Below are 17,692 nucleotides of genomic sequence, written 5' to 3' on the forward strand. Positions count from 1 at the left end.
CTGTACAGACTTCCCAAGAACCTGTTGCTAGAACAGTAGTTATACACTTTTTCAAAGTGAAGCCAAGTACTGAATATATGAGGGAAATAAAAATTTGGTAAGGAAGGAAGGGAATTACTGGTTCTCTTTTAAGCTAGCTGTTTTAAAAGCTGCACATTACCACGCGGACATATGCTTTTGAGTAGCAGGCTTCTTTACCACAACTCAGAGTGAAAATGGAGCTAAGGTATGTCATAGATTAAAAAAAAAGAAGAAAGAAAAAAGCTGTTTTTACTTTGGATGTACTGAGGAACAGCTCATTTTCTACTCAGAATCTTTTGGTGGGTTTCAGTGTCTTTCTAGCAAACGTGTGCTCTTTTTTCTGTTGCAATATAGTTGAGAAATTGAGATTTTTTGGGGCTCTGCAGGACACTGAATACTGTGCCTGTGTGCATCTCAAGCTGTGCGAAACCTTTATCTTTAATTACAGACTATGATCTGAATAATGCAAGAGCTTTATATCATACAGAGATAAAGCATTATTGTATACATGCAAGTGGAGATTGTCAAAACAGTGGAGTATTTTTTATCTGATTTTAATCGTTTAATCATATAAACCCAAGATTTCACTTAAAGTAATTGTATCTACATAGTAATGCTTTATTACTATTTGGAGGTAAGAATTCTTTAGAAATCACGTGCCACCTCCCCTCAATGCCCAAGTCAAGATGTTTGCTCTACCATGCCTGCATTTCTGCTTTACCTTTATATGTCTCTACTTGTCTGTAGGTGTCCTGTCTTTTGTACCTGTCTTTTGGCTACCCAGAGTTCCAACTTGACATGGGATCTGGCTGCAGCTGGCCCAACAGACAGGTGGGAAACACATCTGGCTACTGTTGGATGTAGATTATAACAATATATGTGACTACATTTCTATGTTGCTTTCTATAACTTCAGCATCATTCTACCTGTGAGATTAATGTTCAGTGCTGTGGAAAGGATTTTGACAATTATACCGGGACCTTTAGCAAGTATTTGATGCTATTGTCACTCTGGCATTTGCAATTCTGTGAGCAGCAGCGAGCTGAGATGTTGCAGTACAGTACTCCGAACCTCAAGTCTGGTTTAAGTAATAGTTAATAGCTACTGCAGATTTACTTTACTCTTGAGCCAAGAAGGGATGAATGCTGGGAGCCAAATCTGAAAGCTCGTCACAACCGTATGAGATGGAAAAGCAGTCTCTGCGACATATTGATAGCTGTGGATGACAGATATGATATTTATTGCCACGGACAGTAAAATTTATATACATTAAAAAAATGCAAACTTCGGCGAGCGATGGGAAGCACTGACAGGAAACGCCTTAGAACAAATTTCTGCAAGAAAATGTGGCCGGAGGAAGCTGCTTCAGTGAAAATGTTTTATTTGTTCTGATCCTGGGGGAAAATGGTAGAGTACAAGAAAAGTCAACTTCTGAAATATCATTTCCCTTTACCCAGTGAAAGTCACCTCAGCTCTGGTAAATAAGGAGGATGTTCTTCCCCGGATAGCTTTGTAATTAGCAATGTTTATGTACCATCAGAGAAGAGAGCTATTTAACTGAAAACTTTACTCCAGCTAAATTAGAGTGTCCAAAAACATTTGGGTTGCCCCTTTCTCTTGATCAAATAAAATACTCTCTGTTAAATATTTAATATGTATATTGTTCTCCTCCTTTTCTGCAATATTAATTTTAGTATTTAAGAAACCCAGCAGAGTATTAAGTGGAACTGTAGTTTTATACAGTACAAGACTGATAATAATGCAAGTTTTTTTAAAAATCAAATTACAGGCTCCCCTTTGTTTCTTTCCAGCCTGATTACTGGGAAGAAAAACTGAATTCCAAATAAGAAAAATTAGGAAGATTGCTTTGATAGGCCAAATTGGATATATTGTTAACCATAGTAGATTCTACAGCTTAAAAACTTTGGAAAACAAGATTGAAAGAGGCAGGAGATATTTTCATCTTTCACAGAACTAAGTACAGAGTTGGGAAATTCTATTTAAAACGGAGGGTGATTGTTCATTCCAGTGTTGCAAGTGTCCCCCAAAACATCAGTATGTGCAAAGTTTGCATAGGGGCAACCTTATCACTCTCTATAACTACCTGAAAGTAAGTTGTGGCAAGGTAGAAGTTGGCCTTTATTCTGAAGTAAAAGTGATAGGATGAGGTGGAATGGCCTCAAGTTGTGCCAGGGGATGTTCAGGCTAGATATAAGGAAACATTTCTTGTTAGAAAGAGTGGAGATGCACTGGGACAGGCTATTCAGGAAGATGGTGGATTCACCTGTCCCTGGAGGTGTCCCATAAATGTATAGAAGGTGTGATTTAAATGACTTGCAGAACGTAACTGATTTTCTTGGCTTTATTTCTCTACTTCTAAAAGACCAAGTGTCTTTACTGCAGTTGGACCTACAGAGCAGCTTCTGCTCCACTGCTGGTGTTGTAGAGAATCACCTGGACACACAGCTACTCCCTTGCATCAGATCTGCGATGGAAATCATGGAGATGCAAGAGGTGGGCACGCACTAGGAAGAGGTGGCTGTTGTCTTCTGTTCCCAGTGCTTAGGAAAAGGCTTTCCAGGCCATGTGGAGAGCCAGGAGGACACCCAGGAGGCCAGCAGGGAGCTACTTGGGGGACCGCACTGAGAAGGGGAAGCAAGGCCTAGGTGAAGGGTGATCTCCTTGCAACACAGCTTTATTTGCCTCTCACCTCAAGTTCAAATTTGGGCTGGGCAGGAACAGCAACAAGTGCTGCTCAGTGACATCAGCTCTGGTGGCTCCAGCCATCCTGGCCTTAGGTGCCACATGGTGATGTCACAGTGTGATGCCACATGGTGATGTCACAAGTCCTCATAGTGAGGACCTGAGCATCTTCCAGCAGAATGCCCAGGCAGTGTCAGTGGATTTCCCTTGCCAACAGGCAGGGAGAAGATTGCCTTGGTGTACAAGTGGCTGCAGGCTCAATCTTTGATCCAATCCACAGAGGAGAAATGGAAATGGAGGCATCAGTAGCAGAAACAGCTTCTGTTTTTGAGGCAGAGGGGCTACTTGAGACCTCAGCCTCTGCCTTCAGTCATCTGCAAGGATAGGACCCAGCAATGGCTGGCAATGCTGCTGGAACAGGAATAATAGAAGAACAGGACTCTCAAATCTTCTGATTGAAGTGGAAACTGAAGGTTTACATCCAAGTTCCTCTGAGGAAAACACTGGCCAAGCCAGTGTCTTCCCATCATTCAGCTTCCACAAAAACTCTGGGTACTGGCAGAAAGTAAGAATGTGAAGAGTGTCTGGTGGGGTCTCGGAGGATCCTTGATCCCGGTGCTCGAGGAAGAACTGTTTCTGGTGGAAGTCCTGACCAGGGAAGGACCTGTGCAAGTGTTTGGCTGTACAAACATGAAGAGCTCTGTTCTCCAGCTCAACTACTATGGCATCACTAAAGTTTCATGGGCCTTGGAAAGATCTCCTTTGCTTCCTGAGTTGCTTGCTGAGAAAAAAAAGTGTTTGCTAGTGATAGAAAAGTAAGTACATCAATTGTTCCCCACATGAACTGGCTCTCACAATACATTCACAAAGTATCTTTATGTTGTTAGGCTATGTTGTAGAATTCAAGTGACCTGTAGGTGAGGTCCTACCCAGCATTTGTCTCAGCTCCACACAGTTGTTCGCTCATTTCCCACCTTCCTGATGGGATGGGGGAAAGAACTGGGGAAAAAACTAAGAACTTATGGGTTGAGATGAAACTATTTACTAAGAAAGAGACAAGAAAAAGGATAATAGTTACACCTGTATATATCTATCTCCATATATGTGAATGAGTGTAACAAGAGTTGCACAAGCAACTGCTCATCAACCCTGGAACCAAGTCCAGGTAGTATCTGAGCACACTGTGCTATGCCCTTTGCGGTGCCTGCTATGATACCTGGCCCACCTTAGCAGGAGCTCCTGCAGGCCTCAGAAAGACCCCTGCTGCAGGCTCCCTGGGCTGCCCTGCCTTTCCTTCGTGCATGTTTTGTGATGGCCATGATGGCAGTGGCCAAGATGATGCCACCAGGCACCTGCAGATGTTGGCCATGGGATGGCCCTGTAGTGTGGGTCCCACTGCAGGTAGTGGGACAGCTGCCTCTTCTTACTTGTTCCCAGTTTGTAGCTCAAAGGTGTATCCTTTAGGAAACAGCATGTTTAATTGAGTCACCTTCTCAGTTCTCATTCCCATTTCTTCTTTTATTTATCTATTTATTTATTTAATTCTTCTGGATAGAATATATTTCAGTAATAAACTTTTTCCTTTGTTACGTTCTTTTATAAAGTCATTAATTCACTTCAAGGTAAAAATCTCAGCCTGAATTTGTATTTGGTTTCCCATTTAGAAGTGGAAGCAGTGCTTCTAACAGGGGTGGAATGCTTTTCTCTGAGTTACGCTCTAGATTTGTTGCTGTAGAGAGCAAAAGACTGGGGAACATCTGCAAACCTCATGCACTGGGAGTGCTCTTCATCATCAGTGAACCATAGAATTCTCCAGGCTGAACAAGTCCAGTTCCTTTAGCCTGTCTTCATAGCAGATTTTCTTCACCAAAATGAGGTGATCATGGAACAGGCTTCCCAGGGCCGTGGTATCCCCAAGCTGCTGGAGTATAAGGAGTGTTTGGATGTCATGGTCTTAGGGTTTTAATTTCCATACAGGTTTTCCTGAGTGGTAGCTGGTGTGGTATTCACTGATCCTTGCTGGATCTCTTCCAATTCAAGCTTTTCTATGATTCTAACAATTCTACTGCATAAAGAAAAGGCGCTGTAATGGAGAGATCTTCCAATAATAGGTAAGAGAAAGCCTAGTCAGTGTGGTTGGGTGCGTGGTGAGAGCTGGGATTTATTGCCTTATTTGGTGAACTCCAGTGTAGTGGGTCAACCTTACAAACACCACACTCTCAGGGGTGTGTGCAAACTTGCAAGGCATGATCATAGCCCATCTGAAGGAAGCAGCAGAACTCCTGTTGACTCAGGCAGGACTGGATTCTACTCCAAACCTGCATGTTCTGCTCATCAGCAAATTGCAGTGGCTCCTCCCTTGGCTGCTGTGAGCTTTGAGCTTGGCAGTCTTGTGGCTTCTGTGAGGCCGGGTGCTGCATGGTGGTTTGCTGTGCTGACGCGACGTGCGTGAGTCTGCAGTGTAGACTTGCAAATTGGAAGGCATGGAAAGTGCTATATGTCACAGTCATTTAGACTGCTGTGCACTTAGCACTGGAAGTTTTATAGAAAGGCAAAATATACAATTCAATTACAACTGCTGCAATGCAATCCAAGTTGATCTAGTTTCTCCCACATGAGCTGACCACAATTTTAAGCTTGGCATAGCCTGAAAGCTTGAGGAATGTATTTCCAGTAATTGCCAGGCCACTTCATTATTTCTGTGTATACATAAACACTAGGCTGTGATCATAGTGGTCATGCTTGAGCTGCTATCTGAAATTCACTTGTGCTATAGGGATTGACTAATCTGGTTCATACTGACAGCAGTTTCCATTTACTGTATTAGCTCTCCTTGACTTTGAGCACCATGCAACTCCAGCTACAATCAGAAGACAAAAACTGTTAAAAAGTATGAAGTGCATGAGTCACACAGCAGAAAACCCACATGTCATCACAGAATCCATTATTTCTTGTCTCAGAAAAAGAGGCCAGGTGGCAGAAGATCCATTTATAAGATGCCAAGACTACAAAGCATCTAGTGAAGAATAACAGACGATCATTTAGCTTTTAATCTTATGGGAGAGGAATAGCAAAGAGTCAGTCTTTTGCAGCCTTAAGACGTGCTCTTACTTGGCCTGCATAAACTTCTCCCTTAGTTCATGTTTCTATTTGTGCACGCACCATGGCATTCATAAGAGCTAACTCCTAAAAGTTATGTTCTTTTGTTCCCAGGCAAAGCCTTTTGTGTAGTCTGTAGGTCTGAGGTTTTTTTTTTTTTTTCTGTTTCTCTCAGCTTCATATGTTATGAGTTCTCTAGCACAGCGCAAACTAAAGCTCCAAGTTAAAACTGGATGTACTTCTTTATTCCTTCCTAGCAAATCTATTTCTTTTAAGTTTTTTTTTTTTTTTTTTTTTTTTTTCCTCAGGATATTGATTGCTGGTAATTTAATGTGTCTCAACTGTGAAAAGCTGTTATGACAGTTTCACACGCTATTGCAGTTTTTTATTTCCCCATTCACAGACAAAAATGGAAGATTTTGCTTGCTGGAAACTGTAATATATAATTCAGCTCGCATCACCTCTGTCAGTAGCCAGATGCTGTAACTTCCAGCAGCTGGACTGTTATTTTAAAATAGCCTAGTCTGTAATTATTTGTCATGGTCTTTGTTGCATTTCTACAAATGAATTAGTTCAATTACATGATTCTTCAGGTAGTGTAGCCACTGGTTCAGTAAAGGATGTGCTGAACTATTTTGTATTCGGCATATAAAATTAAGCCTGTGTTTAGGGAAGAAGTGGAAGAACTCTTGGGACTGCCAGCATCCCCACCAGTCCTGTCACGGGACTGTTTCTGTAAGCTGATAAAGGTCTGAATGTAACATGGATGGTGACTTTACTTACTACCCTCTGTTTCACTTCCATTGACAATCCTGTCCTTTTCAGCCCTCACCTCGCTAAATGAGGCAGAGTTTTCAAGGTGTCCACAGTGCTGTGTAGGGTATCCTGAAGACCAAGTTGGGTGCATGGACAATACTCACTGCCTTTCCCTGACTTTAATTGGAAAATAACGCCTTATTTCCTACTGCCTGCAGCACAACTTAAGAGGCAGAAATATCTGTTGAGTAGATTAAAATTTAAGTGCTCTAATTAGAGAAATGGAAGGAAGTTATAGAAGGAAAACAAAACCTTATCTGAATTTGTTTTACCTTTGAAAATGTGTAGTGCATTAAAATGAGAGAGCAGGACTGTCTTAAAGGTTGCAGCAGTTGAGTGCTCTCAACTTCAGAAATGCCATATTATAGTTAGCAGAGCAACTTTCTTGAAGTGCTGGTGCAGGAATGTCTTAGCAGCAGCTTCCCCATATGGCTGCCCAAAGAGGCCCTGTCTCCTTTCTTCACCTGCAAAAACTTACCTCTCCTGGTGCACAGCCAGAAGCAGTTCAAGGTTTTGCCTATGTCAGCCCTTGGCTACTCCTCTGCTTTGAATGAAAAGAGAAAATTAAGCATTAAATTACAGGCCAGGTGAAATGAGATGTTCCCAACTCATTTGTTGCTCTGGTTTAATAATAGCAGTCCTAATTTGTTTTTTCCCTAACAGTGATGTTCCACAAGAAAATCCTTGTCTGTCTTCAGAAGGGTCTATGTGAGGTCCAAGGCAGATGTCATTTGAGTCCATGAGATTTTCTCTGTTGCCTTTTGCAATAGATTAGCACAGCTTTCCTTCAGCTGGCTCTCAGCTGAGATACTGTGGGGAAAAGTGAAAGATTGGGGTATGCCACCCAAAGCAAAATGTGATTTATTCTCTAGTTAGCTGGTATTGCTGTAGAACTGTCAGGTCCATGGTTGGTAAAAGCCCAAACCTGGCATTATTTTAGTCGAGCTAAATTCAAATATATGGTTCCTCAGAAACACAACAAAACACTGCAGTGATGGTTATAGACATCCAGAATAAAAGAGAATTTATGGGTGTGGGGCTTTTTCCAATGGTAAACAAGGGACAGTTTGGAAGAAACAGGAGGAGAGAAGACCTTAAAAATAAAGAAGCCATCTAGCATTCCATATGCAGAGAAAACAATTTCCATGCCTCTTATCAAAAATGTGTTAAATCAGCTAACATTGATATAACTTCAAGCAATTAGGAGCACGCTAATAATGATATGAGTCTTCAGCTGTAAATAATTACGCTGCCTCAAGGCTATGCTTTAATTCTTGGCTTGCTGTATCTATAAACAATAATCAAACTGCAAAGCAAGTTGTGTTGTTTTTGTTCACAATTTGTGAAATGATTTCTGTACCCTACAGTGATGCTGATGGCTATTTTGACCTTCAGGAACTCCGGCCTGTGAGGCTAAGAGCTAATGTGTACTTCCATCGATCTGAGTTACAGGCACACAGCAGGTTACTGTGCCTGTTCTTCACAAGTACAAAAGCTGCTATCGTCAATCAGTGTGTGTTGTGAAAAGGGGGCTTGCTGCTGAGACTCAATAAATAGGGACATTAGGAGGAAATGTTATAATTGCTGCTACCCACATCTTGTTAATGAGTAATGTACAGTTAGACTCCATGCAATTGCAGCTAAACTGTTTATACAATTTATTCTTATGTTGCAACTAACATTTAACATAATGAAGTATCATAATTGCAGCCATTAAAGTCAAGATTAAGATTTGTTTAATTAGAATTAAGAAAATGTAGAATAGACTTTGAAAATGTAGGGTTTAGTGGGTAGAATCTGCAGCATGTAGGGAAATTTAGAGGATGAGTATTAAAGAGCTTTGTTCGTAGAAAAGTGGCATGGATAGGGTGTGATTCTGCCATCACCCCTGCTTTCAGAGAAGCCCTGTTGCAGAACACACAATGCACTGACACAGGTGTAAAACTGAAAATGACCTGCCCTCCAATTCTGATTTTTAAATCCTCTGATCAAATGTAAAATGAAATTTGTGTAGAAGGCAGTGTGTGTATACTTGGCTTCCCAATGAAGTATTTAAGCACAGCATCTGTATGCAGAGCTGCTATTTTCTCCTTGGTGCAAGCCTGAAATGAGTTTGGCACAAATGGGGGATTAAGAATGGAATGACTATAGACAATGATACAGAATAATGATATACATGTATATATCATATATATATATTGTTAATAGAGTAATGGCTCTCACCTATCTTGAAACACTGCAGATACAGTCAGTCAGGCAAGCATCAGTATCTGGGAAGGGGAGGCATGTAGGAAATAGAGAATGGAGCCCTAAAACAGAAATTGTATGGGGTATTTGTGTCAAATTGCAAGCAGCTTTTTGGAAGTCTAACAGTATTCAGAGACAGTAGTAATATCTTAAGGCTTACAGTTTGAATACAGCCCTGTGTTAGAGTTCTGAGGGAGCAAAATAGATGGTAAACCAAATACACCATGTTATTTCTGAGGCAGCTCAATTAGCTGGGAAGGGCACCTGGGTGGGGTGTCTGTCTCCCAGGGCTGGTATGTCCACAGGAAATACTACTGCCAATTTCACCTTGGCTTTGAGAAAGTGATGCAAAAAATACCGTGCTCTGTGTTGAAAAGCAAATGTCAAGAGCAGAAACTGGTTTTGGAGAAATCAAAGTAATTTTAAGCTTTTCTATATATATATTATTTTCACATTGTGATTTCTTTTCCCTTTCCCATTTCAGAGCGGGATTGAAGGTTTTGCTGCATTTGGCGTGGGCTGGTTAATTTGTCATGCAGTGGTTAATTGTTTGGGGATGCTGTGATTTCTGTTGTGAGCAGAATTTTGTACAGAGCACAGTTAGCTGAGATAGGAAGCTCAGGAACATTTTTTTGGTTTACTTTTCATAATTTCCAGAAGCATTTTAAAAATTATCTTTGTATGACTTTCAGACTGGATTTTGAATTTACTGAATAAACATATTGCAGCAAAGATCTTTGTGATGGCATATTAAAGAATTCTCTGATCATAAGCGCTGCAGTCAGACGTGATAATTTATGCAAAGAATAATTGTAGATGACAAACAAAAACAAAGGCCAATTAGGACGATTACTGCTGTGGTGTCATATGAAATGAAATTTTTATCATTCTTTCTCTCAGCACTGGACTAAATCACAGCATAAACCTGTTGGTCAACATTGCTGAAAAAAAAACCCAAATGAACTGAACAGCTGTAAATATTGGTACAATGCTGAAGGTTACAGGCAAAGTCAGTGTTTATCTAAGATTTAGAAGCACATTGATTCCCTTTAGAAGGATTTATATAAACATGAAATAAAATTGGCATTGATTTCATTTTTAGGGGAGAAGTCACTGACTCTAAGATAAGACATACTGAAATGTACTTGGTTGGCTTGCAAGAAACTGCGAGCTGTGCAGTTCTTGTGTCTTTTTTCTTGGCTTGCTTTCAGTATATACAAAATAAGAGTCCTGCGACAGCATTTTTAAAGCCCGACTTATTTATTTTTAAATAAGGTGCAACATTGCTTGCTGAAACATGATAGTCCTGTTCTCACACAATATAAGCACAGGTAACGTGGATTCCCACAGCTGCACAACATGCTACTGGAACAGTTTGTTTTTGAATGCTAAGAACTGTTTCTAATTCCTTTACCCTTAACTTCTTGTTCATGTATTTAGGGGACCTCGTGGCTCTGGGTATCAGATGCACCACCCTGTCCTCACCTCATCATGGCTGTTGTGCAGATAGCCAGGAGGAAACCTAAGGCTCAGGGATATCTGGAAGGGGTCTGGAAAGGACTGTTTGAATTACCAGCATGATACCTTGCTGATCAGAGGCAACAAATGCCTAATCCGGAGAAAAATGCTTTTTCCAAGTGCTTGTAAATACAGTCCTGGGGCACTGCAATGACTGTCTTGAAAGCTGTAAATCTACTGATACACACTATTACAGTGGACTTCTAATTAGTGCCATAGCTTTCTGCATCAGCAGAGGATTTTCTAAGGTATGTTCTCCTGGTGGTTGTAGGCAGGGACAAAAAGTACTCCATCAGTCTTTACCAAAGAGACCCCAGGGGACCTCTTACCTGACTTTAAACATAGTTCAGGTTAGTTCTGTGTGAGCAGTGTATGCTAGGTGGTCTCCTTGGGGATACCAATAGTGATAGGAGCACCAGTCCACCTTGGCTCCATCTGTGAAATCTCTTTCCTTTCTTCTTCTCAGAAATTGAGTTGGGCGTGGAAGATAAGAGGGGGATGCAAACTCTTTGTCCTCTTGTTAAGAGCTGGCAGCTGATAGTTTATTAATTTTAGAAAAATAATTTTTATAAGGCTTAAGGCAGATATTAGAGAAGTGGGGTGGATACATTGAATTTATCTTTTTCATGAGTCAAGATGTATGCAGCATTCCTGTTCCCACCCTTCAGAAAGAGAACCCTTATCCAGCTAGAGCTGGTCTGTTCTATTTTACTTTGCAGAAGTCCTACTGCCCTGCCAGGATTTACTTCATTACTGAGTCCCATTGGTAGTGTTTCCATGAGTTAAAAAACAAGAAAATAATAAGGCTGATGCAAATGATACATCTTCTAAAGCTATTGTGCCTGAGTAGGTAGCACAAAGGGTTTCTAGGCGGGTGCCACCCCACGGAGCTGAGTTGCTGCAGCTCCCTTTGTCCGTGGCGCCAGGGATGCCAGTGTCCTCAGCTGACTCCAGCTAAAATTGGCTAAACAGCTCTTGGCAGGAATTTGCGTCCCACCACAGGGCTGTGCCCTCAGCCAGAAGGGGATGCTCGAAAAGGAACCAACCCTCCCTGCCCCCTCCTCACCCAGACCTCTGTGGGCACCCTGCGAAATTAGGGTGTGTGTCCCTTGTCACACCCCACAAAATTAGTCCTGTCTTTTAATATCTCATTAGAAAGGCTTCCCCCCCCCCCCCCCCCCCCCTTTTTTTTTTTTTTTTTTGCTAAATTTGGCCAACTGGCAAAAGAAAATAAGAGCTCTGAGAAAACATTTGTCTTTGTGCAGCAGGGGGGGAAAAACTAAATCCCGTTACATTAGGTCTCTTCAGCCGGGAGTGCAATGATAACGACTGCAGAGAAGCAATTTTAGTACTTCCCAATGATTACAGGTTTATAGTTCCATAATTATTTAATGCTCGTTAGATTTATCTTTTTAAGTATGCCGCTTCTGATGCAAGATCTCTTGCTAAGCTAATTTGGAGCGACTCCCTGCCAAATCAATATCAGTCTTCTGGCAAATATTATTAAATATTTGTTTGATACCTATTTACAAGTAGGAAAATAATTTTGCTGCCAAGGGATTGTAAATGTGTGGAAAGACCCTCTGACAGCTTACTTCACTCACTGCCTACGAGCCAGCGTCTGCATGCCAAAGTTGGAAGACTAAGATGAAGAACATAATTAAGGAAACATATGAAGGCTAGCGCAGGGTTTGAGATTAATTAGCTGTGCGTCAATAATCTCATCAATATCCGATTAACAAATGACACATTGCCCAATGAAACATATTGATTCATTCACCCTCCACACTGTTAATAAATTGAAGCTGCTTTGCTAAATGAGAAAGCTGACAAAATAATGCCTTCCTAATATTCCTCCAGTATTGTGATAAAAACATAAAATTAGCCCAGAGTATACTTAATTTAGCAGCACTGTCATTGCACTTATGAAGCCTGCTAATGCAATCATTCTGAAAGATATTTTTGTAGGCTGAATTGCAGAATGGAAATGTTAATACAGGGATATGAACAGAGCTAGAAACGTGGATGTTATCTGTTGGGATTGGGTTCCAGAAGTGAGGAAAACACGTTGTTTAATGTTGGGACTGGAGTTTTAATGGTATTTTTTTATTTGTTTTGTTTTTTGTTTTGTTAAATACGACAAACTATTGATGTCTGAGAGTAGTATGTAGGAGACAGAAAACAAATTCTGTCACTGGAATTTTTTTCCTGTTTGTTTAACTGGGGATAATATCATTACTTTGCCTCATGAAGGCCAGATTAAAGAAAAAAAGATGTGGTCTTTGAGAAGGAATATTCAGAAAAGTTGATGAAGGATGCAGGTGGGGAATTAAAGGAGTCTTGTTTTCTCTCCTATGCACTGACACACCCTGCCTGCTCCTACAGAAGTTCTCTGTAGAAGAATGTGGAAACGTAGCTGGGGACAAGATGTGTGCTATTTACTTGTCTCATTGATCTGCCAGGGGCATTCAGAATAATTGAAAACACCAGCAGCATAAAGCACTGATGGTGTCTTTTTGCTGTGTGAGTAGTACTACCTTGTTGTTTTCTTGTGGTTGAAAGAATGGTGCTACCACAGCTGCATCTCTCACCTACTGCCTTAATGCTGCAGCGAGGTGCAGAGGAGCTGCTGCCAGCCTTCAGGGCCTGGGCATAGTTTTACCTGGCACAGAAATGGAGAACAAACCCCTCATACTTTTGCAGAAGGGGATTCTCTTTTCTGCAAGCTGCAGCTCCTCCTCCTGATAGGAGTAGCGTGTGGATTTTAATACTGAGGAAAGCCTACGAGGTGACCACCCTCCCTCCCTCTACACCCACACATGACATCTGCTCCCTGAGTGGAACAGCAAGGCATACCATCCCAGGCACCTCCAGCTGCTTTGCTTGGAACAGCCCAAGGAGGGGCTGCTGGTGGGGGGCTGTCCCCGCAGGCAGTGGTGGGCAGCAGGTGTGAGAGGGACCCGTGGTGCAGGGAGGCAGCTGTGCTGGCTGCCTGCCCATCCCACTCCACTCTGGAGATGCTGGCACGGTGCCTTCTCCCCATGGAAAGCAGGGTCAGGCTGAGAGTGTGGGGATCCTCTGGAGGGTACCAAGTTGGGACCTGTGCCCAATGGCGATGGTTTTGCTGGGTTTAGACACCTCTTTGCATCTGAATGTGTGCTGAAAACACATGGCAATCAAGGTACTGGAGGTTCTGGGAGCCAGATGACTTTTGTTTACCTGCTTGTATGTGTGCAGACATGTATGCATTACAAGCAGATCCATATGTAAAATCTCAGTTTCTCCAGGAGAAAAAGTGGCTCCTGTAAATTTTCAAGGTCCATGTTCTAGGAAACTTGGGGGGGGGGGGGGGATGGAGATCTTGAGGCCAGTGTTTTTATTTTTATTTTTTAAAATAACTATTTAATGTTCTTGTGAGGCTTTTACTATTCATTGTTATGCATTCAAAACCTTAACTGTTGGACCTCACAAAAAGGTTTTATGACTGTGGCTAGAAATTAGCGATCAAAAAGGCTCTTTAAGCATTTAGGCTCATTGCCTTGTTGTTGAGGATTGTTCCCCACCGTGAAGAACTATTTCCAACCCCATTTTAAATGAACCAGCTAACGTTTGGTCCATCTGTACTTGGCTCTTAACTAACTGTCATTAACTTTTTAGGGCTCCATGATATGCTGAATAACTTGGAACAACTAATGATTTTATTACCAATCTTAATATTTAGAGTTCCCTGTGGAGTCGTGTATGGTTCTTAATGAAACCATTATTTACAGGATTAAAATCTCTTGGCAAATTCCTTTCCTTCCGACTGCACAGAAATTAACACAGACTTACAGTCCAACCTGGGATGGAAAAGGGCTTTATATGACTTACCTCTGCTTTCTTTAAAAATATTATTCCTATAAAACAGCAACAATCAAAATTACAGCTTATTAACTTCCTACTTGAGCTCAATTTAGGATAGCTTATTACTAGAAGCAGTTATTATTAGTTTGATTCTGCACTGTCTTAGAGCTTGTCTTTGTAATAAATAATTATTTGAATATCAAATACCCAGATATTCCCACCAAAACAAGGAACATAAAATAGTAAAAGATAGTCTCCATTAAGGACATCCTTGTGGCCAGTGTTGTAGGAGTGTTAGATTATACTATCAGAAGGATGAAATTGATTATCTGTAGAATTTGAATAGATAGATGTTTACTTATAGGAAAAAATTAATGAATTTCTTATTGGGTCTCTGTCTGTGTTCACAGCCTCTGGCACAGACAGTGGGTAAGAATTTCATTTGACGTAAGTTAAATTTCATATGGGGAGATTTTTTAACATCAGTGAGTACAATGAACTTGTATCATGTCTCTTGTACACCCACTGTTTTTAAACTTAACCCTGACATAACCTCTTTCCACAAATGCTTTTGAATTTCTGAAGAGTTGGTGAGGTTTGTCTCGACACCTTTTGGCTGAGTGCTTGCTGATGTTGTAACTCGTTACTGTGTGATCTAGGATTGTATGAGAACATCTGTCTCAGCTAAGGAGAAGGCAATGAAAAGCATCTGAAGCTTCTCCTGAAGTCACTTTAAACAGTCAGGCCCCTCTGCTGTGCCATGATGTGATGCTCTACGTGCTTTGACCAGTTACAAATCACAGTACTACCTCCATCCTCATGTAGGCGGGGAATACTCAGGAGAAGTAACTTCTCCAAGGGTAACGTGTCCACCAGATATCATGAGTGGACTTTGAAGCAGTTCAGTCAATAGCAGAGCTCCTGAAAACTGCAGTAATATTTCAAAAGCAGTTAACGAGGGTAGGGACGCACGTCTGCCTTCGGGGAATGATCCTCAGAAACCGCCAGGAAGAAAACCTAATTGAAAGTGTCAAAAAAGAGGGAAAAAAAAGGAGGAAAAAAAAAAAAGAAAATCTATTTCTATTAAACCTACAGCATGCTAAGATCTGAAGGAAAACTAACTAAAGCTTGTGAATTTTAGTTAGTGATGAGAGCTTTTTGTTATTGAACTGACAGTTTCTCAGCAAAACCCATGTAACAAAAATGTACCCTCTGCTATAGGATCTATGGCATGGAAACTCACCTATGTGATGTCCAGTCAGGTTTTGTAATCAAACCATAGAGTCCCTAGGTCTTCTATTAGTTATAACTTTGGTTTGATGCTTTCTTTTATCTTGAAATTTCCACATGGATCTGTTGGTTTTGCTTCAGTGGTGGGCAGTGTTGGTAAATATTCTTGTTTGAAGTCCTATCTCAATAGTTTAGACCAAAATTGTGAGGGTAATAATCTGGTTACACCCAGACGCACAAGAAAAAAAAACAACAAAAAACAAAGTTGTTGTTATAGGAAAAGTCAATAATCTTTGCTCCTCTCTTTCTCCAAAGAGTGATTTTAGGAGTTGTTCTGAAATGAAAAATCAAACAGCTTCAAGAAAAAAAAAGTTTCCTCAGCCAGCAAAAGGTATGTAATTATATTATTTTTCTACTCTTTGTTTAAAAGTAGGGGGCTCAGAGCTTCTGTAAGAGGAACTAGAGCTGTCACATTGCTGATGAGCTCAGCCCCTCTGGTGATATGTCCTGGAAGCTGGAGCTACAGTTATACAGCCTGCATGGGTGAAGGTCTTGACCAAGTTCCAGATTTTAGGCTTTTGCCAGTGTCTCAGCAGTCCCATGCTCATTAGCTCTCAGGTCAACATGGAAGAAAAGGTCCCTTGCAAGTCATATCTGAACCTGATTAACAGATGGAAAGGGGATGTGTGATGATGTCCCTGCAGTCTTCAAAGTCTTCACTAGTGACAGTTCTCCATTATAGCTCTACGTTTTCCTGTGCATGAGGACTGAGTGTGGGATACCCACTGCCTACCATTGTGGAGTAGTAAGAAGGTTGTGATGCTGCATGGGGTTGAAGTTTATGTGAGAAAAACTGAATGTGCTGTGATGGTATCAACAAATCCTTTGACTCAGTGTGATGTGCTCTTGCTTTTTTTGGGCATGAAAAGAGCAGGCAAGCTGAAACCATGAGTGATACCTTTATGCAGGATGCAAACTATCTGATATTGATAGACATTATTGAGTTCAGTAGCACTGGGCAGTAAGAAATGTGGATGTAAGAGCCAGTTTGATGCATAAACCTATACTGAATGGTCTCTGCTGTGCCTCAGGTATTGTGCTAGTTTCTGTTCTCCATCTGTAATATAATGCCAGGGAAGATCTTTCTTTATTTTATTTTTTTCTCTTCCTTTATTTCAATTAGAAATATTTCAAGCAATGAATCTGTCTTTCAGAGCATTGTGCACAAAAATTCCTGGCAGTGGTGTTAATACACATGGGCAGGATTGTTAGACACATATAAAATAACAATTGAGTTGACCAAAAGCTAATGTGGTGGGCAGCAGAGTTTTGGGGCTTCCTTCATGTAAACTCTGGCTTTTGTGCCACGCAGCCTTTCATTGGTGGGTGGTAACTCACTGAAATGTCCGTTGTTAGAATCAGACGTTCAGAACAAAAGACTTGTTTTTAAATAACCAAATGCAGCGATCATAAAGAATGCTGCTTTTGAAAAATCATCTTGTTTCCTTGAATCACATTTTCCTGCTAGTCCTCATCCCTTTATTGATGACAGATAGAAAAGGCTGTTGCTTGTGTTAGCTGTAAACTTCCCCTTTGTCAGAGCCCTTTCCACCATCTGTCATTGCATAACTGTATGTTCCCAGGTTTGTAACACTAATGTGTTTTTGCTGTTTTGTGTACAGTACGTTACAAGTTATAAAAGCCTGAGTAAATAATTCATGTAAAAACCTTTGTAAATATTGTCAAACTGTGGAATAAATGATTTACTAAGAGGTCTCTTGGCTCAGCCTAGCAGCTTTATTACTGTAACTTGTTTTGTAAACAACCTCCCTCCCCCCCACCTCTATTTTTTCCATCAAGTAACTTTGTGTAAATTCTATTGTTAAGTACTACTTAGATGCATTTCAATCACCATAAATAATGCAATATCAGCACTTTAATCACCTGGGGACTCCATTCAAAGTCAACTAAAGGTGCAGTTTGTGAAAGACCCTTAAGGGAACAGATTTTCAGTATGTGTAGATCAGTGTATTTCCCACTGCTTTCATTGCTGATTATGTTTGCTGGAGATGTCTCACGCTTAGCTGAAAGAACTCGTAGTAGACACCGCGTCTGCAGAGAGTTGGTACATTTTTTTTTGAGGTTTTTTTTTTTTGCACCATACGGATGTTCTGTAAATCCAGGGAGAGATCAAAACCTTGACTTATGAGAGATG

At 40.9% G+C, this 17,692-nt stretch overlaps 1 protein-coding gene across 1 annotated transcript; it reads left to right on the top strand.

The window, feature by feature from the left end:
• Positions 1 to 215: 215 nt before the first annotated feature.
• Positions 216 to 3,582, top strand: LOC107309594 (uncharacterized). The gene is given in 7 exon segments (XM_085539223.1): positions 216 to 226; positions 769 to 852; positions 2,405 to 2,535; positions 2,882 to 2,998; positions 3,001 to 3,174; positions 3,177 to 3,257; positions 3,260 to 3,582. Coding segments are annotated over 7 exon segments (882 nt in total). The 3' UTR covers positions 3,544 to 3,582.
• The last annotated feature ends 14,110 nt before the right edge of the window (positions 3,583 to 17,692 follow it).

Source organism: Coturnix japonica, chromosome 2 (assembly GCF_054131305.1).
Source record: "Coturnix japonica strain WE chromosome 2, WE-NBRP24, whole genome shotgun sequence".
NCBI classification, from domain to species: Eukaryota; Metazoa; Chordata; class Aves; order Galliformes; family Phasianidae; genus Coturnix; species Coturnix japonica.